At 40.6% G+C, this 26816-nt stretch overlaps 2 protein-coding genes across 4 annotated transcripts; one reads left to right on the top strand and one right to left on the bottom strand.

The window, feature by feature from the left end:
- The first annotated feature begins 705 nt into the window (after positions 1–705).
- slc35a3b (solute carrier family 35 member A3b) lies at positions 706–15016 on the top strand. Of its 3 annotated transcripts, none has more exons than XM_049482492.1 (9): positions 708–1176; positions 4629–4737; positions 8717–8942; positions 10035–10189; positions 10420–10542; positions 11279–11465; positions 11651–11769; positions 11870–12003; positions 12912–15016. In XM_049482492.1, the coding sequence occupies exons 2-9, from the start codon at positions 4717–4719 to the stop codon at positions 13000–13002; spliced, it is 1056 nt and encodes a 351-aa protein (XP_049338449.1). In that variant the 5' UTR covers positions 708–1176; positions 4629–4716; the 3' UTR covers positions 13003–15016. The 3 variants fall into 3 exon arrangements, with proteins under 3 accessions (XP_049338448.1, XP_049338449.1, XP_007250690.3); XM_007250628.4 differs by having other exon boundaries at positions 4624–4737; XM_049482491.1 differs by lacking the exon at positions 4629–4737 and having other exon boundaries at positions 706–1176.
- On the bottom strand, positions 14891–26449 carry fam78ba (family with sequence similarity 78 member Ba). The gene is made up of 2 exons (XM_007250629.4): positions 24771–26449; positions 14891–22234 (listed from the first exon to the last, which is right to left on the bottom strand). The coding sequence occupies exons 1-2, from the start codon at positions 25106–25108 to the stop codon at positions 21712–21714; spliced, it is 861 nt and encodes a 286-aa protein (XP_007250691.3). The 5' UTR covers positions 25109–26449; the 3' UTR covers positions 14891–21711.
- Positions 26450–26816: the final 367 nt, after the last annotated feature.

Genomic DNA, 26816 nt, shown 5'->3' with positions numbered 1-26816 from the left:
TGTGTAAGACTTGTTGAGGAGAACATGAAGTGAACATGAATAAAAACTGTGATTAAAAAACACCAGGGTTATTCCGCCAAATATTCTGAACTCTTAAAACTTTATGAATATGAACTTCAGAAGTTCAGAAATCAAGTTTCCATGCATCTTGGCGTGTTCTTCTCCTCCACCCCTCCTACACACTGCTTTTGGATAACTTTATGCTTTACACTCCTGGTGCAAAAATTCAAGCAGTTCAGTTTGGTTTGATGGCTTGTGATCATACATCTTCCTCTTGATCATATTCCAGAGGATTTTGGATGCATTAAAAACATTTATTTAGTGGTGTATCACCTTGATGTGCTTCATGTTCTACCAGTGGTACACGTTCCACAATTTGAGAACCACTAGTATATGTGATTAATATGAGAAGGTCCTCTTTTTTATGTGTAAACGGCAGTGTGATGAGGGCAGCTGCCCGGCATGATGTCCATGTGGCAGGATGAGAGAGGGTGGGGAAAGGGAACACCTCCTAAAGCTGGCTTGCCCCTGTAGGTCTGCACCCTCCACACAGAGAGAGGGATTGTTTGGCCTCTCGCTCCCCTTCTCCCAAATAAAAAAAGCGCTGTGTGTTGACCTTCCAGCATAAGGCAGTCAGTGTGTGCTGGGATTCTGCTGTTTCTGGAGCCCTTATAACCTCCACACAGCACCGCCACCACCACCACCATCTAACCTCTCTGACTGACGGACGGACGGACGTGTTTGATTATGGCAGTATGAACTGGGGCTATTGAACTATTGTACTATTATAAAGCACTATTTAATCACAGTGCAAACATCTTAACTGGGAGGTGTGTAAACAGCACGCTGGACTACACCAGCCTCACACCGGCTGGCTGATTGCAAAACTCCAGCATATCCTCCTCGGGGCATGTGGTGTGCTTTAGTGGGTGTGACTGGTGACAGATGATTGGGAGTTTTGCTGAATTGACAGCACATAACTGAGGGCAGGTTTTACGAACAGGTCCGCCAAGAGCTCCTACTCTTAGTTACATGAGTAGAAAGAAACTGTCTGAGGAGGTGAAGTCTGTATGAGGAGAAGAAGGAGAAGGTGTTGGGCTCTGCGGTGAAACTTCTTCTAAGACAATGATGATAACGATGATGATGATGAGGATGATGATGATGCCACTTGCAATGGTAAGTGTTTTTTACCTTTATTACATTTAGAGTCACTTACCTTTAGTGATGTGCAGATCGATACTGAAATATCGATACCTCTGATACCAGATCTTTATGCTCTAAAATTTTCTACGATTTTCAAATCAACATATCAATACATTTGATACTTCAGTCATTTGAGGCAATATATATCACTAACAGGAACACAGTGGAAAGTAAATAAACTATGGAGATCTTGCCTGGGTCAGTGCAAAATGCGTAAGCAATTAACAAATATGATAATGAAATAAGTAAATAAGGAAGTTTAGAGTAAGTTTAGAGTAAAAATATGTGTATCACTGAGATGATTTATTAAAGTAAAATGCCTTAATTCTTAAAGAATTGATTGTTTAATTGATATACTAGCTGCAATTAAATTATAGTAATTGTGATAAAACAGCCATGGTGAACTATTGTGGCATTTCTTTATTTATTTAACTAAAAATTGTACTAAAAATTTCAGTTCGATCTCCTAGTATTATAAGACAGCAAGTGTTTGTATTCCCTTATCGTAGGCTATTTGAAGAGACTACATGCATAGTTAAATCTAAATAGGATTTCATTCAATGCAATGCAATTTAAAATAAATTAATACATTATTTGGATATCTTGTATTTTTTCTGAAGCTATGATTTGAAATTCACTACATTTTAAGAATTACCAGACACATTAGGTGTATCTGCACACAGTATCGGTATCAGATTGGTATCGCCGATACCAGATTGAATTATACTCTGTATCGGATCGAAAAGGAAATCGGTGGTATCGAACATCACTGCTTACCTTTAGAGTAATTTATAATCATGCAGGATAATGGAGAGTTAGGAGTCTTGCCCAAGGGCTGTTATTTATTGCTTTTAATATCCACCTGGGGTATTGAACTCTCTAGTGGTGACCTTACTAGCCTCACTTCTCTTAATTGATAATGAGTAAATAACCCAGCTGGCATTTTAACATTAAATCATTGTTAATCAGCGTTGATGTGGTGTTGATTTTAAAAAGTATATCAACGTTAATAGGATATAGCAACGTTGATTCAACGTCATACATTCAACCTTTAATAAACCATAGCTCACTAAAATGAGAAAATCCTATGGTTAACAGAGTTTTTTTTTGTACTGTATCAAAATTTCATCATGAATGGGCCAATAGAAATGCTCCAAAACAACTTGGAATAACTTTATTTTTTTGCAACTGACATCCATTAAAAGCTAGGGTTTGTTCCTTCTGTTAAACGTATGCCGTTTTTTGCATATGCCGTGAATTTGCATAGTAGCTACAATATATTATGATATCTCTGATGCGTCATTTCCTTATTTCTACAAAACCTGTTATCCAGGATGAGAAGCAGGAGTTCAAATGTTGCCTTCCTCCACTAGCTAATCCCTGTGAGTAATGTTGGATTTTGACATTTGTACAGACTTTATCTCAGATACCTCAGACTTTTTTATGTCCTAATTTAATCGTGTTGTTGCTCATCCTCTTCCTCTTCCTCTTTTTACATCTAGCTGTTCCATGAGTAATTGTTCTTCTCATTATTTGTCCAAAACAAAAAAGAGCTTCAGTTTTGTTCTCTGGTCTTCCAGGGAGAGATGGTAATTATTTTTTTGCTACACTGTAAAAATGAAAAAGTTGAGAGAACTCAAAATGTCGAGACATTTTTACACATATGTATAAAACTTAAAACTGTTCTCCTTAATGTGATTTTTGAGTCAGCTGAACAATAACTATTGAACTGCACCCTAAAATAAAAGTTTCTAGTTAAAAGTAGGTTTAAATAAATAATCTGTGTTGGAAAAATTGTACAAATTGAAGGTAAACCCTAGTCGAGGCTAAGTCAACTACTCTGCACTAAAGGCTACTGCACATGCTCAGTTGGTGAGATTTAATATAAGCGACTCGGTTCTGATACATCAGCTGACAGATGCAGCCTTGTGCTGATCCACATCACCTTAGGAGTGATGAGGGGAAAGAGTGCCATGTACTGTACTCACCCAGAGAAAGAGCAAAGCCAATTGTGCTCTTTTAGGGCTCCGGCAGCTGATGGCAAGCTGCATAACCAGGATTCGAACTAGCGATCACCTGTTATTACAGTTAACAAAGGTCTTCACTGGCTAACATCGCCCACACTATGTTATGTTATAGAGAGAGAGGACTGTCCTAGACACTCAAAATAAAGACAGAGGACAGACAGACGGATATCTGTAGCATTACTGTGGATTGAATTCCTGATTTCAGGAGCTCAAAGGAGACGTAGTTTCTAACAGCTCGCTTCACAAGACCTGTCAACACTGAAATACGAAAGCGTGTAAAGAACACAAACACTGACTGTCTTTCTCTGTTGATTTCTGGATTGACAGGTCGGGTGCTCACCCTGTTAGTTAGCATTCCTGTAGCTGCTGCATTTTTTTAGGTATCTAAACCCCATTAACCCCTAAGGCACTATTTTTTTGTGGCCCTGCATGTATCCTTCCACTGTGAGTGAGTGAATGAATGAATTTTCTTCTGAAAACTCTGGTAAAACTGTGTCTCAAGCAACAGGCAGTGCATTCATAACCATCTGGTGTAGTTACTTTACGAAAAGGAGCTTTTAGAGGCTTTAAACTGGTACAGGTTTTCCCCACTGTGAACAATTTTGACTAGTTTAAATGGACAGTAAATGGACTGTAAATAGATGCAAATGATCATATAATTATACGTATTTTTTAATGTATGCAATTCTCAAAGATTAATATTTATCACCCAAATAAAACCATATTTCACAACATCAAACATGAGCAAGCCTTTATTATTAAATTGGAAATAGCTCATAGTTCATATGAATGTATACAATTCTAAAGAATTAATGTTTTTTTTCATGAGAAAAATTGCTGTTTTATTATATGTTTTATGGCATATGTTAATCAATTGTAAATTTGATTAATGCCCATTTCAAACATTTTAAACATGCCATGTTTTTGTTAGTCTCTATAATGACACTATATGTTTACTATATTATACTCTGTATGATATATAGATTAATTACATTAATGTTGGCTTTGTTAAAAAAAAGAATTATTTTTTTTATAACATTTAAATATTTTATATTCCATTTTTTGGCCATTATAATGCCACTGCATTATCAATAATTTAATTTAATTATTTAAAATGGTCTTAAAATGATAATAGTATCTTTGATTGCTGTTATTTCTGGAACAATGTATCTTCCAAAATTATCCTAAAAAGCCTGATTGATTCTCATTTTTATTTTATTAATATGTGTGATATACTATGTTACTTTAATAAAGTTTTAAAAAACATGCAGAGCACTTAACATTTCTAATGTTCCTCTAGGCCTAATAGAGAGCCTAGAGGAACGCCACAAATCCAATTTATAATAGAACTGACTGAACCTTTTTTTGTATTATATTTTGTTTTTATCTTCAGAGCAGATAGCCTCTGTGGAATGCTGTTATACGGGTTTTTGAGTGACACTATTTGAAGCACCCTGTAAAAAGAAAGAACAGCAGGATTTTGGAGATGTCGAACAGTCGAGAGCAGGTAGGCTTTTCACATTTCTTTTTATGGGTTATATATTATATATTATAGATATCAGATACCTGTTCTCATAATAAATTAGTAAAACAGGACCAGAAATGCAGCATAACTGTTTCTAGATTAAAATGCATTATACGTTAATTTACACCTCCAATTTGGACACATAATTTACACATTTAATCAAGTTTTGGTTAGTTTTTATTATGATTCTACATTGTAGATTAATTTTGACAACATCAAAACAAAATAAAAATAAGACAAGGACACACTAGCAGGGCTAGCAGGAAGTTCAAGCTACACCAGACTGCTCTTTTACTTTTTTACTTTACTTTCACTTCAGATACGCTGTAGCAGCAACAGCAAACGCGCTTTTCAGCGCGCTTTTTCGGACAAGGTTGGGCGATTCTCACTTGAGCGGGGCGTGGCAAACCCCCTCTTTCACACTTCTCTGTGTGCGGACCTCGGGGGCGTTATCACGGCTTTAAAAGACAGTCTGGTGGCGCTGATTTCCTATATCGCCCGCAGCTGTGCGCAATCTAGAATCCTATTTCGTCACTCACATCAGCCGAGGCGTCAGCTGTTGAGACCCTCTCGTGTGAAGACCAACGCGGGTAAAGACCTGCGAGTCTACGCGGGTAAAGACCTGCGAGTCTACCTGCGCCAGTCCACCGAGCAAGGACACCGACAAGGCAGCCCGTCCTACTGCCTCCTAAAATGTGCTCCCAACACATCTCAGTTATTTCCGGCACGCACAGAAGGCGTAAAAACACAAACAGGCGCCAGGATCATACTAACCTGCGTCCACTAAAACAAACCACGCCCACTACTACCTCATTCTCTGTTGGGCTATGGAACTGCCAGTCGGTTGTTAATAAAGCAGACTTTATCGCCTCTTATGCGAATCATCAGTCATTACAACTGCTGGCACTGACTGAAACTTGGATCAAACCTGAAAATACTGCTACTCCGGCGGCTCTTTCCAATTATTATTCCTTCTCCCACACTTCTCGTCTCTCTGGACGAGGAGGTGGAACGGGCCTATTAATCGCTAATGGCTTAAAACATACTCCACTATTACCGGCAAACACATTCAATACATTTGAGTATCATGCCACACTGGTTAATACTCCAGCAAAACTTGCCATTATTGTTCTCTACCGTCCTCCTGGACAAATGGGCGAATTCACGCATGAACTTGACATGCTACTGTCTTGTATCCCTGAGCAAGATTGTCCCATGCTCATTCTAGGGGATATGAACATCCACCATGACAGTACCAGCGTCACAGACTTCCTATCCCTCATGCAGTCTTTCGAACTGGAGCAGGTCCCCAGCCCTCCAACACATAAAGCTGGCAAACATCTAGACCTGATCTTCACTCGTAATTGTGACACCGACTCTCTAACTGTCACTCCTTTGCACGTCTCAGATCATTACTTTATGAAACTTAATGTTCATATTTCAAAAAAACCCACAGCTACTCCTACTATGGTCTTGTTCCGCCGAAATCTTCGAGATCTCTCAGCAGACCAGTACTCCTCGCTGGTGACTGACAATATGCCTCCACCAGGCTCATTTTCATCACTCAATGTAAATGATGCCACTGACACTCTCTGCTCCACACTAAGCTCCTGTTTGGACAACCTCTGTCCTCTTACATCTCGAGCCATTAGCTCAAACAAACCGCAGCCATGGCTTAAAAATGACACACTCAGGGAACTACGCTCCAAACTCCGAGCTGCCGAAAGAAAATGGCAAAAAACCCAAAAACAAGCAGACCTAAAAAATTACCAACTGCTCCTGGCTTCTTTTTCAGCCAACCTCACTACTGCTAAAGCTGAATTTTATCACAATAAATTTTGCTCTCTCCCAGACTCCCGGAAACTATTTGCTACATTTAAATCACTACTCAACCCTCCGCCTCCTCCTCCGGCTACATGCCTTACGGCTGAAACACTTGCCTCATTCTTTACTGGCAAAGTGGCGGCCATCAGCAACCAGTTTACTGATGCACAATGTAGCAGTCCTACTACATCCTCTACTGCCCGGTGTCCCTCCACCGAAGGCGTTGCTTTCTCCTCGTTCACTCCTCTCACTGAGAACGAGACACTGGCTCTCCTAACACGTAGCCGTCCTACTACGTGTCCGCTTGACCCAATTCCTTCAAACCTACTGCAAACTATCGCACCTGCAATCATTCCAGCTATCACTCACACGATCAATGCCTCTTTAACTTCTGGTGTATTCCCGACTGCTTTCAAACAAGCACATGTGACACCACTGCTTAAAAAGCCTTCTCTCAACCCCGCCCAGGTTGACAACTACAGACCGGTCTCACTGCTACCCTTTCTCTCTAAAACACTAGAAAGAGCTGTTTTAAATCAGGTCTCTGGCTTCCTCTCCCAGAATGACCTTCTGGACCAGAACCAATCTGGGTTCAAAAAAGGACACTCTACCGAGACGGCTCTGTTGTCTGTGACTGAAGTGTTGAAAACTGCCAGAGCCAGAGCTGTCCTCAGTGCTCATTCTGCTGGACCTCTCGGCCGCATTTGACACAGTCAACCATGACTTCCTCCTAACTATACTCTCAAACATGGGGATTGCAGACAATGTGCTGTCATGGTTCAGATCGTACCTCACTGGGCGCTCGTTCAAGGTGTCGTGGCAAGGACAGCTGTCCTCAGCCCGCTCCTTATCCACTGGGATTCCCCAAGGTTTGGTACTGGGACCCCTTCTCTTCTCCATATACACCACCTCTCTTGGTCAGGTTATCCGCTCACACGGATTTTCCTACCATTGCTTTGCTGATGACACCCAGCTATACCTGTCATTCTCACCTGAAGATCACTCAATCTCTGCACGGATATCGCAGTGTCTCTCTGACATCACCTTCAATTAAATCTCTCAAAGACTGAACTTCTGGTTATACCAGCAAAACCATCTTTTCAACACAACTTCTCTATAAGTATCGACTCTCTCTCTCTCTCACCGACAAAGGTTGCTAGGAACCTGGGTGTTCTGGTTGATGACCAACTCTCCTTCACGCACCATGTGGCCTTGGCCATGTTGCCCGGTCCTGCCGCTTTGCGCTCTATAACATCCGAAAAATTAGACCGTTCTTGACGCAACAGGCCACCCAACTCCTGGTGCAAGCGGTCATCATCTCACGCCTCGACTACTGCAATGCCCTGCTAACTGGCCTCCCGGCCTGTGTAGTAAAACCACTCCAGATGATCCAGAATGCAGCAGCACGTCTGGTCTTCAACCAGCCAAAACGGGCACATGTCACCCCGCTGCTCATTGAGCTCCACTGGCTACCAATTGATGCTCGCATCAAATTCAAAGCTCTTACAATCGCCTACAAGGTGATGACAGAACAGGCTCCTTCCTACCTGCACTCGCTCCTGAAGGCTTACGCTACCTCCCGGCCGCTGCGCTCCTCCAATGAACGTCGCCTCGCTTTGCCAAACATTCACACAAAGCAATCCAGACTGTTCTCATACAGAGTTCCCCAACGGTGGAACAAACTACCCTCCACTACCAGATCAGGAGAATCTCTCACTATCTTTAAAAAACTCCTGAAGACAGAGCTCTTCAAAGAGCACTTACTCTCTTAATACCTCTAACACACTAAGTACTTCTAACCTCATTTCCTTCTTCCCCTCCTTCACTCATCTATCCTATTACTCCCCTTTGACCTCCTTTTATCCCTATCCAAAGATGTTTTACCTTTAAACTTATTTTACATTGTACTTGACTATTGTAAGTCGCTTTGGACAAAAGCGTTTGCCAAATGTAATGTAATGTAAAAAAGTGCTAAGCAACCAGAATATGTTATATTCTTCAAAAGTGGCCAATTTGTTTTGATGAGTAAAAGATAAGATGGAAAAAAAGATAAAACAGTAAAAATAGTTTTTTTAAAAGATCTTAAAACAATAAATAAGTAGACAATGACTAATGATGTCCTCTCTCTGACCTCCAGATGAGTCCTGCTGAGGTGTCCAGCCAGTCCAAGGCGTCAGCAGCAGCTAAACTGAAGTATGTGTCTCTGGGGGTTCTGGTGCTCCAGACCACCTCTCTGGTGCTGACCATGCGCTACTCTCGGACGCTGCAGGAAGAGGGTCCGCGATACCTGGCCTCTACCGCTGTGGTGTTCACTGAGGTCATCAAAATCATTGCCTGTGTCATTCTGGTCTTCAGAGACCACAGTAAGTCAGGGGTTGTGTAACTGGGATATTATGGATATTGTTTGAGGCGGGTCTTCTGTGTGGGTTATAAGCGTCCAAAAGGAACATGGTGTTTCTTATACTCTAAGTCACATTAACTTACCTTAACATGCCTTTTACAATTATTTTGTCCCCCGTGGCCAATGCTAAAATCAATATTACAAACTGTACAGCGAGCAAAACTTTCACTGTGTTTTACTTTTACCAGGAAAGGATATACTTTAGAGTAGTGTGAGTTAAAATGAGTTTTAATGGGAGCCATGATGCTCCTGAATGCATCCCATCTAGGATTGGAAAGAACATTGCTCACCCACACTAAAAACTGATTGGCTGACTCATAGAATCTTTGTAGAGAACAGGCCAATCAGAACCCTTTCATATTTGCATGCACTTCATGAATATACACACGAGGGCAGTGCCTTTTTCTCCTTCTCCCTCTCTTCCCCACACTCCCTCTTTTTCCCACACTTGGGCCACTCGTTCTAGATACTTCCAAGAAACTTGGGAGGTCTGTAGACTAAACACAGATTTTTGAAGGTGATAAAACACATTTCAACGGCTTATTTAAGGTAATATAAATGTATATATTTATATGTTAGCTTGTCTGTAGCTTCTACAAACAGTAATGCTAAGATAAACATGCAGTGTAGAGGTTTAGATTGTTCATTTATTCACAAAATTGGTCTCATCCTATAGAAGTTAGCATGGTGCATTAGCATTGATTCTCTGGTTGGTTACTAATTACTGTATGATGGCAGTTGAATTGTTCCTATTCAATGAAAGAGTGACTCCACCAAAAGCTGAATCCTCACTGGACAATGTTCCATATCCTAGTTCAATAAAAGGGATTTTTTAGTAATTTTTAGTAATCAACCCAACAAAACATAAAACTATACCTTCAAAAAGAATTAAAAAACAACAAGCAGTAAACTACAGTAATGTATTGTTCATTGCCCAGAAACTATTAGAACTTTTCTGAAAACTAAGAAGGCCATGAGGGCTCTCCTCTGCTGTAAGCGTTTCCATAATTTCTGTAATTACAGTTTTTCCCATAATTTCCCATGTGCCCTTCAGACTGCAGCATGCGAGGCCTGAATCAGGTCCTGAAGGAGGAGATTGTGAACAAGCCCTTGGAGACCCTGAAGCTGGCCATCCCATCAGGCATCTACACTCTCCAGAACAATCTGCTGTATGTGGCTCTGTCCAACCTGGATGCTGCGACCTACCAGGTACATAATATTAACACTGAGTTACACTGAGTTCATGTACAAAGTAGGTGTTTTTAATAAAATGACTAGCTAATGGAATTACAAGTCACTAGGATCTAATAAAGTGTCAATTAAGTGGAAATAAAATGTAGGTGTTTCTAAAAAAGTGGCCAGTGATTATAAGCACAAGGTAGGTGTTTCTAATAAAGTGGATGGTCATTTTGATATTTTTATATATATTTTTTCTCTAGGTCACATATCAGTTGAAGATCCTGACCACAGCCCTGTTTTCCGTGTCTATGCTTGGAAAGAGACTTGGCGTTTACCAGTGGCTGTCTTTAGTCATTCTAATGATGGGCGTAGCTCTTGTGCAGGTATGAACAGTTGCTAATAATATGGTATATATGATTGCTACATACAGTTAAAGATGTCTGAGTATTATCTAATTATCTAATCACTAAGCAAACAATGCAATGTTTCTATACAGTATTGTTCTATACAACTACAGAACCCTTCATGGTGTAAAATAAAATAACCATATATATAAAAGTTTGTTCAAGCAAAAAACACTTTAAATATCCAAATGGCCAATTAAATGTTCACAGTTCTATTGCCTTTACTACAGAACCACTGCAAAACCCCAATTTTTTGAAGGTAGACTTTACTAGTGAATTTAAAAAAAAAATAGATTATCATTGAAAAGTTACTTTGGAGAGACATGTCATCTGCTGGTTTCCCACAAAATCTTACAGCATTTTATGCTTCCCTCTGCTGATAACAACTTTTATGGATATGGAGATTTCATTTTCCAGCAGGACTTGGCACACTGCCCACACTGCCAAAAGTACCATCTGGTCTCATATTATAATCTAATTTTCTGAGATACTGATTGTTGGGTTTTTACTGGCTGAAAGCCATGATAATCTTCAACAATAAAATAAAATTACCCTGTGTGTAATACATCTATATAATATATGAGTTTCACATTTTGAAATGATATTCTATTTTTTTGGGATGCACTAGTACCTACTGTACCCAGGCTTTGTTTTAAGACCTAGAACCATTAAGTTAACTCCCTATTTAAACTCTATTTCAACTCTAATTTAACAGTGGCCTTCAGATCCTCAGAAGAGTCCTGAGGAGAAGGGCATGGAGCAGGAGATGCCCACAGGCTCTCAGTTTGTAGGACTGCTGGCCGTGCTGGTGGCCTGCTTCTCCAGTGGCTTTGCCGGCGTCTACTTCGAGAAGATCCTTAAAGAGACCAAACAGAGCGTCTGGATCCGCAACATCCAGCTAGGTGAGCCTTCCTTGTGTTTGAGTTCATGTTTGTTTGTTCTTTGTTTCTTCTCACCGTTTGAGCTAATATTCACTCTAGGTGTGGAGCATGTTTGCGTTGCTCCTTCTGTGAAACAAAAGAAAGAAATAGTGCATAGTGCTTTGGTGAGGAGTTTGGCTCAGGTTTCTGTTTGGTTCTGAGTGCAGGTTTGTTTGGGCTGGTATTCGGAGTAATGGGAATGTTAGCGTACGATGGGAAGAGGATCAAGGAGAATGGAATTTTCCAAGGCTACAACAAAGTGACCTATGCTGTGGTGCTTCTACAGGTACAACCAATCACACATCTTATCAGCTTTAAATGTGATATAAAGATCATATTGATACAGTAACTCTGAGAACATTAATATACCTGTTTGTTTGGATTAGGCTTTGGGTGGGTTGGTGATTGCAGCAGTCATCAAGTACGCTGACAACATCCTGAAAGGATTCGCCACGTCTCTCTCCATCATTTTTTCCACCTTCATCTCCTACTTCTGGCTGGCAGACTTTGTCCCTACCAGGTACGTAATGCATTATTACTATCTTAAACTGGAAACTGATATAGAGACCAGCTTTACACTTTACACTACTGTTCACCACTTTTTTGAATCATAGAAAAATGGGTACCACTTTAAAATAAGAATACCTTTAGGCCATAAAGGGTTTATAAATGGCTTATAATTAGTTTATTAATGGTTACTAATTAGGTTGTAAATGCACCTGGGTTGCCAGATTTATGACACTGACTACATACAAACAAGATCAAGACAAGCTTAGGAACATTTATAATAAATAAATACATTTTACAAAATAAATACATTTCAATACATTTCTACTAAATATTCCACACAGAATTTGGATTCTTGTTAATTAGGCATGTCACAATAACCATTTATTGTTATTAATTATATTATTTTAGTTACATTTTGTGCAAATTATATACTGATAATATAGAAGCATAAAATTTGCAATTACATCCAATTAAAGAGCAATAAACCTTTAAATATTGAAAAATTTCATATGTCATAATTGGATTATGAACCTTTTTAAAAAAATGTCCTCTTCTTACTAAGTAAATACAATGGACAATATCCTGATCGGTAAAAATTATTATGTTCATGTTAATATTTTGTACGATGTAATTATCGTGACAGGCATACTATTGATTCATATTTATTAAATTGTAATTAATGATAGTACAGAATGAAGCTTTATTAAATTAATAAGATTATAGAAGTATTATATGAAGGAAGTATAGATTCTTTTTGTTGATTTAGTTGAAATATAAAATGAAACATCTAGGAATATATTTGGTGTTTAATCTTTATCCACATTTTGTATGTTAATAATTGTATATAAATTGTTTCTAGAATAAAAATGGTTGCATAAAAATGTTAATCCATATATTATTCATATATTTGTGTTGTAGCTTGTTCTTCTTGGGGGCAGTGCTGGTCATCACCGCCACTTTTCTTTACGGGTACGAAGGCAAACCGGTCACCAGCTCCAGTAAAGTATAGAGGACGGCATGAACATAAGAGCGCAGTCATGGACCTGCCTGCTGGGCCTCTGAGTCCCTGACCTTGCCCACGACCCCGGAATACACAGGACGGGCCACGGGCAGAACGTGAAGATATGACTGTCAGGAGCAGCTTGAGAAGAATGAAAGAGCAGAATGGAGGAGAGCGTGAAGAGGAGCTTACTCAGGCCTGTGTCAGCAAAGTCTCTCTGGATTTATTGCATGAATGAGCGAGACACTGGGGCGGTCATTTAGAGTGATGTGGGTTTTTTTTCTCTTTAAGTTATGGTTTTTAAGAAAGACTGAATGGGAATTACGGTTGCGGTTAAGTAAAAAGTTTTTTTTTAATTAAAGTTAAATTTTTTTTAAAAATAAATATATTTATAATTTTTTCAGCAACTCGGTTCCGATACAACAGCTCACAGACGCAGCCTTGTGCTGATCCACATCACCCTCGAAGTGATGAGGGGAAAGAGTGAGCGCCATCTGCTGTACCAACCGAGAGAGAGCAAGACCTATTGTGTGCTCTCAGGGCTCCGGCAGCTGATGGCAAGCTGCATGACTGGGATTCGAATCAGCGATCTCCCGATCATAGTGGCAGCCCAGGACGCTGATTTTCTAATGTGTGCTTCTTTAGTTTACCATAGAAGATGCTAGGCTAATGTTGCTAAAAACACTAAACTTGGATTTGTCACCGATGTCATCTTTTTAAGTACAAAAACATACAATTTTTATTTATTTACTTTCATGCTAACATGCTAACAAAAAGAGAAGTTTTGCTGTGTGGTAGCAATGCTAACAGTGTGATAGCAATAATAACATCTCATTAGCGGTGATAACAGTGTGTTAGCCACGCTAACAGTGTGATAACAGTGTGGTAGTGTTGCTAATGGTGTGCTAGCAATTATAATAGTGTGGTAGCAATGCTAGTGGTCTGATAGCAATAATTACATCTCATTAGTGAAGATATAAGTGTGGTAATGTTGCTAATGGTGTGCTAGCAACAATAACAGTGTGCTAGCAATAATTTCATCTCATTAGCGATGCTAACAGTGATGCTAAAGGTGTGGTAGCCATGCTTACAGTGTGGTAGTGATGCTAAAGGTGTGGTAGCCATGCTAAATGTGTGGTAGTGAGGCTAACATTGTGAGCACCTACACTAAATAAAAGATTAAAAAAGTCAAAAAGTGTTTTGTTGCAAACAAATAAAGATCTGAGGGTTTTAAGGAAATGCTATTAGCCTAGCTCCCCCTGTTGTGAACTAAAGAAGCACACATCAGATACCAAATATGTCTTAAGTGATTGATAGTATCTGGGGTCAATAATCAATTACGTTACTTTTATTTTTTTGCTAAAAATTCCTTAAAGGAACACTATCAGTGTTATCTATGTTTTGTATCATCTGTCTGGACAACTTTTATTTTTTACAGTTTACTGTTACAATATTTTACACTTGACAAATGCACTGGCCACTTTATCAGAAACCTTTACCCTGTGGATGTTTCTAATAAAGTGGCCAGTGAGCGGAGGTGCAAGGTAGTAGGTGTTTACAATAAAGTGGCCAGTGAGCGGAGGTGCAAGGTAGTAGGTGTTTACAATAAAGTGGCCATTGACTGAAAGCACAAAGTATGTGTTTCCAATAAAGTGGCCAGGAAGCATATATAGTAGGTTTTTACAATAAAATAAAGTGGCCAGTCAGTGGAAGAGCAAGGTACTGGGCGTTCTAATTAAGTGGGCAGTTGGTGGAAGTAAAAATGTAGGGTGTTTCCAATAAAGTGGCCAAAAAAAAAAGAATACTTTTTACAGCAAAGTACCAAAGCATTCACACTCCCTCTGGTGGTGCACACAAAAAACTGCTCAAGTCAAAAGCCAGAGATGCTCAGTGCTCTTTTTATTAGAAGCTCAGAGGGGGAAAAGTGAACAATCAGAGCTCACTGGTCTTAACTCGGGCATTCAAAAGAAAAAAAAACATATTTCACATCACAGTCTGTTTTAATTCATTTTTTTTTTTTTTTGCAAATGATCATTTGCATGCAAGAAAAAAGAAGGAAACATCTCTTCAAAGTCGCCGCTGCTCATACTGTACGTACTGTAGTGACATGCTCATTGGCCACAGCTCACTAATACTCTGCCGTTGCATAGACTTGTTTTTAATGGTAAATTAGATGGATATGAACAAGCTCTTTTATTGTTATTATTTTTATTTTTAGAATGAATCGATAGTTCATAGACAGTGGTGTCAGTGTTGGTTTTTATGCAAATCTTCATAATGTACTTTATCAAAAACTGGTAAAGTAACCATTTAAAAGTTCATTTTCTTTAATAAGAACAACAATGTCTAAATGTTACCTCATATGAGACTGAAATGCTGGAATAAAAGCCTCTCAGGTGTGTATCCAAACCACACGCTCTCTGCTGGTGTGTCTATGCCTTTGTTCTCCTGCTCAGTACGGTGCTACAGGTTCTTAACGTTCAGACATTCGTTTTTTTAAAGGCTGGTTGGGATTTGGGAAGAAAACTGAGAGATTTGTCTTTCTATTGAACTTTGGGAGTATTTTCTATATATATATACTATCTAAATCCACCTGTGAACCTAAAATAAGCCATATCTAGACGGGATTAGTTTCTCAGGGGTACGTCTGTGAAAAATAATAAAAAATATTTCAAACTTCTACTCTAGAGTGATAAAACTCCTGCTTCTGGACTGCAATCGAAAAAACTCTGTCACATGACATCGCGTTCAGTAGCTCCTCCATTTCCACTCGCTGTTGTGTTTTTACGTGGATCTCCGTGGAAATGTGGAGACGAAACTCAGAGATGTGCGTCCGGACGGGAGTTAAATTACCGGAGGAGCACGATTACAGGAGTTTAGCAAAAAACAGTAGATAATTCAGCCTGTAATTTTCTCAGAGGACGAACAAACACAGAGAAAAACACATTCTTGGTCAATCCAGACAGGAATAAAATCATAGAGGACCCCCCATAAAAAAGAAAATTACCCAAGAACCCCCTGAGAAACTAATCCTGTCCAGATAGGACTTTAGAGATATTGTACATGTACTGTGTCTCAGGCATTTATAGCCCTTTAATCACGCTGATGAGATTTGTTCATTTACGGACCTATACATTTTAATGTGAACCTCATGGAATAAATGAGAGATTTGTTATTATTTCAGACATTTATATTTCAGGTCTGAACCTTAGGGACATTTTATTATTTAATATCCAAACCCACAAAGGAACCAACTCATGTCTTCTGTGTTTTATATGGTGGCAAAATGTCAACACATTCTCTGAGGGACTATTTCTTGCCTCGCAATTCCCTGTATGTATGCCTTCACTAGTAAGTTAATAATGCGCCATTTCCAAAATCTATTTTTTAAACCCAAAATCTTTCTTATAAATATGATGCAACAGTATCTCTGGCATTTATAGCCCTTTAATCATGCTGATGAGGTTTGAGATTTTTGATATACCTCAGGGCCTTGGGTTGAGGCACATTAATTAGCTGGAGTTGGACGGGTCAGACAAAACATTCAGTGCAATCAGACACAGTTCAGTTCAGTTCAGTAGACACAACAAACTGTTGTAACATTTGTCAGTAGGCTACGTTCACATTACCAGGCTGAAACGACTCAAAGCTCCTTTTTTGCTCAATGTGGCTCAGATCTGATTTTTTCATGGCTGTGTGAACGTGCCAAATTAGATTTTTTAATATCACATTAAAGTCACTTTCATATGTGGTCCTAAATCGGATACATATATGATCCATGGACATGCGACATGAATGTGAACGGTCAAATCAAATCTGAATTCATGCGTCCTTTTGCTTTTAAGCATTAGCATTAGCATTAGCGCTACGTGCTTCTCTCTCGTACCCACAACACATCTCTTGGTGCAGCTGTGCAGCTATAGCTGCAAAAAAACAGCAAAAGCAAACCACCTGTCCTTTTTTCACCTCCTGGACCTGAGCATGAACTTCAGAGCAGCTGTTTACTCTCCACTCCAGCAAAAGATGCTCCACATATGAGCTGCTAACTCATTCATTTCCCTTTATAAAGCTACGAGTCTCTCCTCTCTCTAATATGAGGGGTTTTTTTGTTGTTGGTGAAGAAGGAGGCGTTTATGCAGGTGTCAATGTGCAGCATGTGAGATGCTTCAGGAACAGATTCGTTCACATTACACACAGATACAGATCACTTATATTTACAGTGAATGTGAACCATCAAGAGCAAAATCTGAGCAAAAAATCGGATTTGAGCAACGTGGCTTGTAATGTGAACGTAGCCGAAATGTTTGCATTTCAAATGAATCAAAGTTCAGCCCACTAGCCACTTATACAGCCATATACAGTAACTTACATTCATGACTTTGTATAAACATTACAGGCCGAAAGACTGAAAGCAACATTATCTTTGTAAAAATAGGCATAAATAAAATCACCTTGCATTCCATTAAAGGGTCAATATTCTACATTTTGAGCTCCTTTTATGAGGAATGTGTGAACCACAGCCTCTGTCTATCCACTAATTTCCCAAAAAGTCTGCAATAATTCAGTGTTTGAGATAAACACATTCAGTGTGGGTTTGGTGTGAAATTGTGATTCATTGTAGAGAAACTTCAGGGACCAGATTCACAAACGCATTGCTAAAAATGGAACTCAGGATAAAAAAAAAAACTAAGAAGGTCATAAAAATGTTCTTAAATTCTCTGAAAAAATGTGTAACAGTCTTTTGTGCTGCATTTCACCTATTCTATCACATATTTACAGCCTTTGAGTTAAATCAGAATTAAACTAAGCGCTTAAAATTAGTTTTTATTATTATTATTATTATTATTATTTAAGGTGGTGGAAATTGGCTTTCATACTGATGGGACGAAATATTGTAGAAAATGCTTTATATATATATGTATATATAAATATACAGCTCTGGAAAAAATAAGAGACCACCTAAAAGTTATGAGTTTATTTGATTTTACCAACTGAAGTAACTAAAAAAAAACCTGGAATATAATCAAGAGGAAGATGGATGATCACAAACCATTAAACCACCAAACTGAACTGCTTGAAATTTTGCACCAGGAGTAAAGCAGCATAAAGTTATCCAAAAGCAGTGTGTAAGACTGGTGGAGGAGAACATGATGCCAAGATGCATGAAAATAAATGTGATTATAAACCAGGGTTATTCCAACAAACTCTTAAAACTTTATAAATATTAACTTTAACGTTTTCTTTGCATTATTTGAGGTCTGAAAGTTCTGCATCTTTTTTGTTGTTTCAGCCATTTCTCATTTTCTGCAAATAAACACTCTAAATGACAATATTTGTATTTGGAATTTGGGAGAAATGTTGTCTGTAGTTTATAGAATAAAACAACAATGTTCATTTTACTCAAACATAAACCTATAAATAGCAAAATCTGAGAAATTGATTCAGAAACTGAAGTGCTCTCTTTATTTTTTTTCTAGAGCTGTATATGTTATTCAAATTATGGTTGTAATGGTTACAGAACTAAACCCCTCACCCCATGAAATGTAGTATATTACACCAGTAATGCAAGATGTAAAGTTCTGCCATCCTTCTGAGCTGCAGTGTAGATTTTGGTTTTGGTGAACAGTCTCATAATTAAACATATTGAACAGCACTCGGACGGAGGCAGGGCCGAAAGGATGGGACTGTTGGAACATTTGTCTCAGAAACGCAGTGAGCACCTACGGAGCCCCAGTGGGAGAGGAGAGGGCGAGACAGATTGGGAGGAGAGAGAAAGGCCGAACGGAGAGAGCGGCACAGATGGAGTTTCGTATGGCATGTGACTAATCTGGAAAATGCCTATGGTGCAGCACCCGCCGCGCGAGTGCACTCATTCAGACTTGTGTGCGAGGATAAACATACTCCTACCCGCCGTCCCCGTCAGCATGTGTGTGAGTCGAGGACGCTAACCTTCCAGACCCACAGCATCGCAACCTATGGAGCTCTCTAATTAAAGAAATCCAGAAATGTGCTCAGTCAGTCATGACAGGTTTAGTGTCAGAAGTTTGCTTTTTTATGCTGTTTGTGCTGGAATTAACACATTAGCCCAAGTTAGCATGATGCTAACAGCATGCCCAAATCATCAACCACTCACCTGAACCTACAGTAGTTCACAAATTGTGGTACGTGCACCACTGGTGGTTTGTAGGGTACACCAAGGTGGTACGCCACCAAATAAATGTTTTCAATGCAGCATCAAAAACAAATAATTACACAGGAAATGCATTTTGGTACGAGAGGATGTCCAAATCACTGGGTCTTAAGAATGTGCATGGTTTCATTTAATTGGAGACAATGTCAGTCTAATGTCATGAACTTCAAAATGAACTCCCCCTATCACTAGTGATGCTACAACACCAGGAGGGTGAAGATTAACTAGCACATGCCTCCTCCGACACATGTGAAGTCAGACTCCGCCTCTTTTTCTGAGTAGCATCACAGCGCTAACGCTTGGAGGAAAGCGCAGTGACTCGGTTCTGATACATCAGCTCACAGACGCAGCTTTGTTTTGATCCACATCACCCTAGGAGTGATGAGGGTAAAAAGAGCGCCATCTACTGTACCCACCGAGAGAGAGCGAGACCAATTGTGCTCTCTCAGGACTCTGGCAGCTGATAGCATATTGTTCACTTCTAGTCTGCTTACATATATCGTCGCTGTCCAATGAAAAACAAGTATCTCCAAAACAAGACATAATATTACTTTTAATATAGACAGTGTGAGTTAGTATTAACCTAATAGCTACAGTGCAGCACTAAAGAAGCAAACATTAAACCTGTCTTGGCTGACTGACTTGGCATCACAAACTTAGGAGCTCAGAAATAGTCTGAAAAGTCTGGCAAAAAGAATCTCAGTGTATCAGACATGTGGCTGACTGTCTGGGTAAATAGACAATTATGTATAAATGTGATTAGTTGATTAGTGCTGTTAACATTTTTAAATCTAGTTTGAGCTTTTTAATATATTTAAAAATACAAAACAGTTGTTTGTTCTTATACAATATGACTTAAGCTCCTCTCATTCAAACCCAGCTTTTAAAAAACAGATTATAAAGCAGTACCTTCAGCACGCTCAGCAAACCACTCCTGCCTGTGGGAAACCTGTGGATAAATCAACCGGCAGCAGCAGCAAATAAACAAAAGCAGCAGCAGCAGCAGTTGAGTGGAGCTATGGTTCCCCTTTAGAACCTCCACTGTAACAAGAACCCACAAACTGTATGAATGAGAGTGAGATATTGCAGTCAAGGAGGATCTAAACCAACAACTGTATATACAGCTCTAGAAAAAAAATAAGAGACCACTGAAAAATGATGAGTTTCTTTGATTTTACCAATCAAAGAATCCAAAAGCAGTGTGTAAGACTGGTGGAGGAGAACATGATGCCAAGATGCATGAAAACTGTGATTAAAAAAGGTTATTTCACCAAATATAATTTTCTGCTATAAAAAGCTAAATCAGAGAAACTGATTCAGAAACTGAAGTGGTCTCTTAATTTTTTCTAGAGCTGTATCATAGATATAATCTATACAGTCATGGAAAGAGGGGGGAAAACAAACTGCTGACTAAATATATGATGTTCTACATCATATACTGTATGATATCTACGATCTTTACAGCCACAGGGGGAGAACATGCAGCCTCTGCTTCTGCTTCACCTGCTTCGCTGGATGCTGAGGTTAAATTCTGGAACTGATCACTCTGTGGAGATCATGGGATTTTCTTTTTTTAAAGATAAGATTCTGGTAAATAAGGGTTTTAAATTGGTAAAAGTAATAAATACATTCTGATCTGCTTTTTACGTGGACAGCTGTACGCAAATAAGGGTTAAACGTGAAGAAATAACTCGACAGCCCTGGACTGTTTGCTGTTTGCTAAACCATGGATTTAGCACTCCCCTGTCCACATCACGTCAAATGAAACACCTCAACACCTTGATGAGAGTTTTCTTTGAGTGGTGCGTGAGCGTAAAAGCTTTTGTGCTGGTCATCCTAAAATGCTAAAGAGTGAATTTCCCAGATTGAGGTGATGACCATCGTTCTGATGCCACTTTAGCCCAGATTGTGTCAGAAGACAACAAAAGCAGCCTGATGTGATCCCTCTCGTGATCCCTCTCATGCAGTTTCTGGCGTTTTCCAGGAGATCCAGTTTAGATCCAGTTTAGATCCAGTTTAGATCCAGCACAAGGCTATCTTCTGAACTGGATGGACCAGATAGTGATTGTTTAGAAAAGGCAGTCAAGTGGTTTGGATCAGTTTATATCCAGGAGAAATTCTCTCCCTCTCAAGGCAGCAAAGAGGAAACCAGTAACCTGGTGGAGCCAGAAGGCCCTTGTCTCCATGCTTACAATCCAAAATGCTCCAATCCAATTGCTCCATTCCAATTGCTCCAACATAGAGGGCATACAGACAGACTTTCAATCGTGAGGGCTACCAGTATATATCACTGCTGAGTTCGAGAGCAGTCCTTATTTGGCACCACTTTTGGGTGCACCCAAAAGTTTCTCATGGTCCAGTGCTCCATCCAAGAGACCAAACAGATGTTATCTGTAAGGATCTTGCCATCTTTACGTGATTCATTTTTTGGGGCTATTGGGTGCCCTTTCCACTTTTCATTTTTCCCACTGATGAATGGGTTTTCCTTTACCATTGGTTTGTTGATCGGGAGGCACTGAGGACAGTCTTTATTTGGAGGGAATGACCACCAGAGGTGCCCCTCTCCGTGGCCTCCACATCAGCACCTGGGCATCATTGGCATTGGGCCGACCCAGAGCGTTGGGTGGGATGGGTTCATTGTTGGCCAGGATGTGTGGCTGTTCTTGGTGTGCTCGTCCAACCAGTGAAGCCCGCGAGCCCAAGGGCATGGAAGGGTCCACTGCAATGTCTACCCGCATGCGCCAGCGCACCGTCTGCAGAACGATCCGCTCCTTGGTGGCGTTGTTGAGCGCCACCAACCAAGTGATGAAGCTCTGGTCACGGGTGATCCGCGTCAGCATGGGCGCATTGCTGTTGCTGACGGGAACGGCCCACGTCACGCTGGGGTAGAAGTTGTCGTTCATGCTGACGGTCAGCCGTGACGGTTTGGACGTGGGGCCTGAGATGGTCACAGTCTCTGTAGTGTTTCCATACCATGGGTAGCTGACCCCATCCGAGTCACTGATGGCTTTTACACGGCCTTCTCTGAGCTCTGGAAGCTCCCAGCTCGACCTGCAAGGAGGGTGAGAAGGAGCGAAGCAGTGAGGAACAGGGGATTATGATACAAACAAAACCACAACATCTGATAAGATTTTATAGAATGAAATTTAATACGGAAACAAAGCAGGCATTTAGATTCTTGTGCCACTCTGTAACACAGCTCTTTGAATTTTTTGAGTTGTTGGATGTTCTAAAATCAGGCTGATCAATCAGAGCTGCAGCTATTTTACTCCTAAAAGCCTTGATCACTAAGAGATCAACAGTTATTGTTCTGTTACAATAACGATACAAAAATGTAGTAAAAATGAAATAGTGGAAATCTGAGAAGATGAGGGTCCTAGTTCATTCAACATATGATCAACAGGTTCATTATTCCAATTATTCCAACTTTTCCATGTGTGGTCTGTATGAGTAGCCCAAATGGAAACTAAAACATTTATTTGTACATGGGATCCATGTTGGCCCCAAATAATAATGAGAAATTAACACAGGCTATAATGATGGGGGCTGTTTTGGAAACCCAACTGGCACTCAATCAAATTTTAAAACCCATGACCACCTGGAACCCACCAAACCCATGTTTCACCAATGTAAGCCCCACATGACCATGTTGGTTGGGTTGTTGGTATTAAGCTATCTTTAATTTCTCTTTTCAGTCCTGATACTGTAGATGTCTGCAGTCCAGCACAGTTTGATAGTTGCTTTAACATACTGGTTCAGCTCGTCTCCTAATTGCCATTTTGCTGTGTTAAGCAGGGAGATCATCGATTGGTCCTCTAGTATCCTAAGATTCTCCTGATATTCTCCTGACTCAGCATTCTGAGCACAAACTGCACCTATTCCCTGTTAACCATGTCTAGTCCCTGATGAGGACAGAATAATGGTACATGCAGTCAGTTCTCAGCACTTGCAAACAAACACACTTGCACTCAGACGGCTATTAAAGTTAAAGGTACCAGTTTGTTCCCAGATGCAACCTCCCAGATTCAGCATGTGTCTATCCCAGTAGGCGATATATTTACCAGTGGCAACAACACACACCAAGATACAAACAACTGGAAGCTTTGATTTGCTGACCTGACAGTTTCCCCACCTTACGAGTTTGACGTCAACCATCCAAACAGACCACGATGAAGGTCCTGCAGTAATGAAGTGCTGCAGTGATGCAGCACACGGGAACGAAAACTGGACCAAATAAGGTGAGTAAATGGAGAAATTTGAGAAGGAGGAAAGTGTTTCATTCAACGTGCAAAAAAAAAAAACACTGAATGAAAAACAGCTAAGGCTGGAGCTGCTCTGTGAATAGAACGTGCCTGAAATGAGTCATATTGTCTTATTTCTTCTCTTTCATTCATTATTTCTCAGAGCTGACTCTTCTTTATCTATCTGCATCTCTCTCCAACCTTTCTTTTTTTCTCTCTCTTATCTAAACACTAACTGCATAATCAGTAACTACAGAAATCACCATTTCTGCATTTACTGAACTGAGAACAGCCCAAAAAACAAATTCTTAAATACAAATGGAAAAACAAATGGAGGTATAAAAAAAACAGTGTTGTGTGTTTATTAGACAGTGTTGGTGTTTTTATGAGAATGTTGATGAGTTTTGTGTTGGGCGGTATTTAATGTGTAACTTCTGTGTTTGGTGTAAAACGTTGATTTTTGATGTAGAATAATGGTGGTTGGTGGAGAACAACAGCGTTTGATTAAAGACAATGGTGTTTACTGGAGACTGATGGTGTTTGGTATAATGACATTTGGAGAAGAATGTTGGTGTTAGTTGAAAATGTTGATTCATGGCATACAATGTATGCATGTGGTCAAGAATGTTGGCTGTAGAATAACGATTTTTGGTGTTTAGTGGTCTAGATTGATGTTTGATGTAAAATGATGGTGTTAGGTGTAGAATGGTGGCATTTCCTGAAGAATGATGCCATTAGAAGTAGAAAGTTATTGTTAGTTTAGAATGTTGATTCTTGACCTAGCATCCGTAGCATGTTGCTTAAATGTTGATGTTAGGTGTAGAATTAGATTAAGGTGTTGGGTGAGGAATGGTTGAGTTTGGTGTAAAAGGATGATGTTCAGTGTATTTTTTGGTGTTAGGTGTAAAATGATGGTTTAGTTTGATGGTTTAGAATTAATGTGGGATAATGGTGTTTAGTGTGGATATTTGGTGTTAGGTGTAGATCGATGGTGCTTGGTGGAGAATAACAGTATTTCCTGGAGAATTATAACATTTGTTGGAGGATGAATGTTGTTGTTTGTTAAGAATATTGATGCCTGGATGAGTATGTAAGCTTTGTGGTGTAGTATCATGGTGTTTGGAGGAAATTATGTTGTTATGTGTAGAATGATGGTGCCTGAATGATGGCATTATGCATGGAATGCTGATGTTTTTGGTGTAGAATGATGGTGGTTGGTGTTTAATGGGGAAAGCTGTTTTTTTTAGTTTGGTAAACAATGCTGTTTTTAGATAAAGTGGAGAATGATGTTGTTCCTTAAGAAGGGCAACGTGTGGACACCTGTGACAATGTCCAGTTGTACTCACATGCCAATGTCCCCGTATGTGTTGTAGAACTCCATCTGTGTGCACGCCTGAATCCATCCCACCGTCCACGTCTCGTTCCTGGGTACCGGAGGCATGACGATTCCAGCCGAAGCCCTGAAGTAAGGGGTCTTGTACCTCAGCACGATGGGCGAATTTTCCTCGATGACAGTTGGGCACTGGTCGATGGAGGCGGAGACATCATAGACCACGATGTTCTCGCGCCTGACACGTGGCTTGCAAGCGATGCTCTGGATGCAACCCATGGCTCTGGCGATAAGGAGTGTCAGTAGGGTGACCAGCGATGGACAGATGAGGATGCACCTCACTAGTACGTTCATCGGAGCCTTGTGCACGCTATCAGAGGTCCAGAAGTGTCAGGCATCGCTTCCGAGGCATCGCTGAGGCCGGGCGAAAGGGTGAGGACCACTGATGGAGGTGTATGTCGATATCGAGGGGAGGGTATATCGTTGTACCGGCACTTTCCTTCGCTCTTCTGCAGAGAGCCCAGGTGCCGCACTGCCCTTGGCGCTCGTCCCCGGCTCCGAAGCGGCCTCCCTCAGCCCGGACGCCCAGGGGTCAGCCCGTGTCCCCCTGCTCCCGCTCTCCCACCGCCTCCCACGTCCCACTGCAGCTCTGAGCCCTCTGCTCCTCTTCGTCTTTGTGCTCATGTCAGTGGTGAGGGGGAGGCAGGCTCTGCGCTGGGGTTGCTGACATGCCCAACCCAACCCCGGTGGCGATGCAGCTCCAGCAGAAAACCTGGGAGACCTGGGAGGTTGAGGAGAGGCATGGGCTCCAGAGCAAAGATGCTAATGCAGAGCAGCTGGAATCAGACCAAAAAGCCAAAAAGCACCATCAGTTCAAACCACAGACAAATCAGAGGTGTTTTAAAGTGTTTTCTACCCGTTCACTCCTGTCTTTTGTGCGTTTCCATCCCTCTACACGTCCACGCCGAGGAGATCCTGCACGAAAGAAGGGTGAGACAAACAAGCACGACGGGTTATTGGACCGAGACCCTCCGAATGCTCCATACACATTCTCACCGCCTCTCTCGCGCCGCCGGCTTCTCCCGAGGAGCCGGATGAATCGGTCACGATGCGCTCGCTGACATAAACAGGAAAACGAGCGTGTTTTTTTTTATTTTTTTATCGAGGTGTGATCTCGAGCGGTGCCGTTTCCTCGCGGACGGTCGCTGTTCAGTTCCAGCAGTGCTGAAGCTGGAGAAGGAGGGGGGAGGGGCGTGCGCTGCTCCGAGCGGTGGGCGTGGCCTCCGGATGCAGAGACGCTCCCTTTGCTCACTCATTGGTCCAGCGGGCGTACAGGGGCGGGGTGACTGCGCCCAGGCAGCAGAGGCAGCGGGGATGCGCATGTCCGGTCCAAACGGCACCCGTTCGCCCTACCTAGGGCACTAGAAAGGGAGCGCCCTCGCGGCAGCCATTTTATAGTGTCGTTCCAAACCGATGCAGCTGATGGGGCAGTTCAGCCCCAACAAGGATTTCTTACAGGCTCTGCAAAAGTCTAACACACTCGGATAAGAGGGTGCACTAGCTTAGCACTAGCTAAGCAATTCTAAAACAGAACCCTGAAGAAAAAAAAACAATAAAAAAAACAGCAAAAGCAAAGTAACAAGCTAGCCTACTAGCATAGTGTATGTTTGTTTTTTTCTGAATGACCAGCTAGTCTTAAATTATTAAATTAAATTAAGTCTTAAATTTTTTTTGCAAAGAAGAATGCACTAGTTTAGCATTTTAGAACAAAAGTATAACCTATCTTAGCATACTAGAATACAAGTAGCATTCTAAAAAGCAAGTATAGCCTAGCTTAGCATCCTAGAACAAAAGTGAACCCTAGATTAGCATTCCAAAACACAAGTGTACCATATCTTAGCATTCTAGAAAGCATACACAAGTAGCATTGCAGAACACAAATGTACTCTAGCTTAGTATTTTAGAATATTAGTAGCATTCTAAAAAGCAAGAATAGAATAGCTTAGCATTTTAGAACAAAAGAGAACACTAGATTAGCATGCTATGCTATGCTTCCTAAATC

The sequence above is a fragment of the Astyanax mexicanus genome, chromosome 8 (genome assembly GCF_023375975.1).
Source record: "Astyanax mexicanus isolate ESR-SI-001 chromosome 8, AstMex3_surface, whole genome shotgun sequence".
NCBI lineage: Eukaryota > Metazoa > Chordata > Actinopteri > Characiformes > Acestrorhamphidae > Astyanax > Astyanax mexicanus.
Note: the sequence above shows the minus strand (reverse complement) of the source record. Positions and strands in the feature narration are given on the sequence as shown.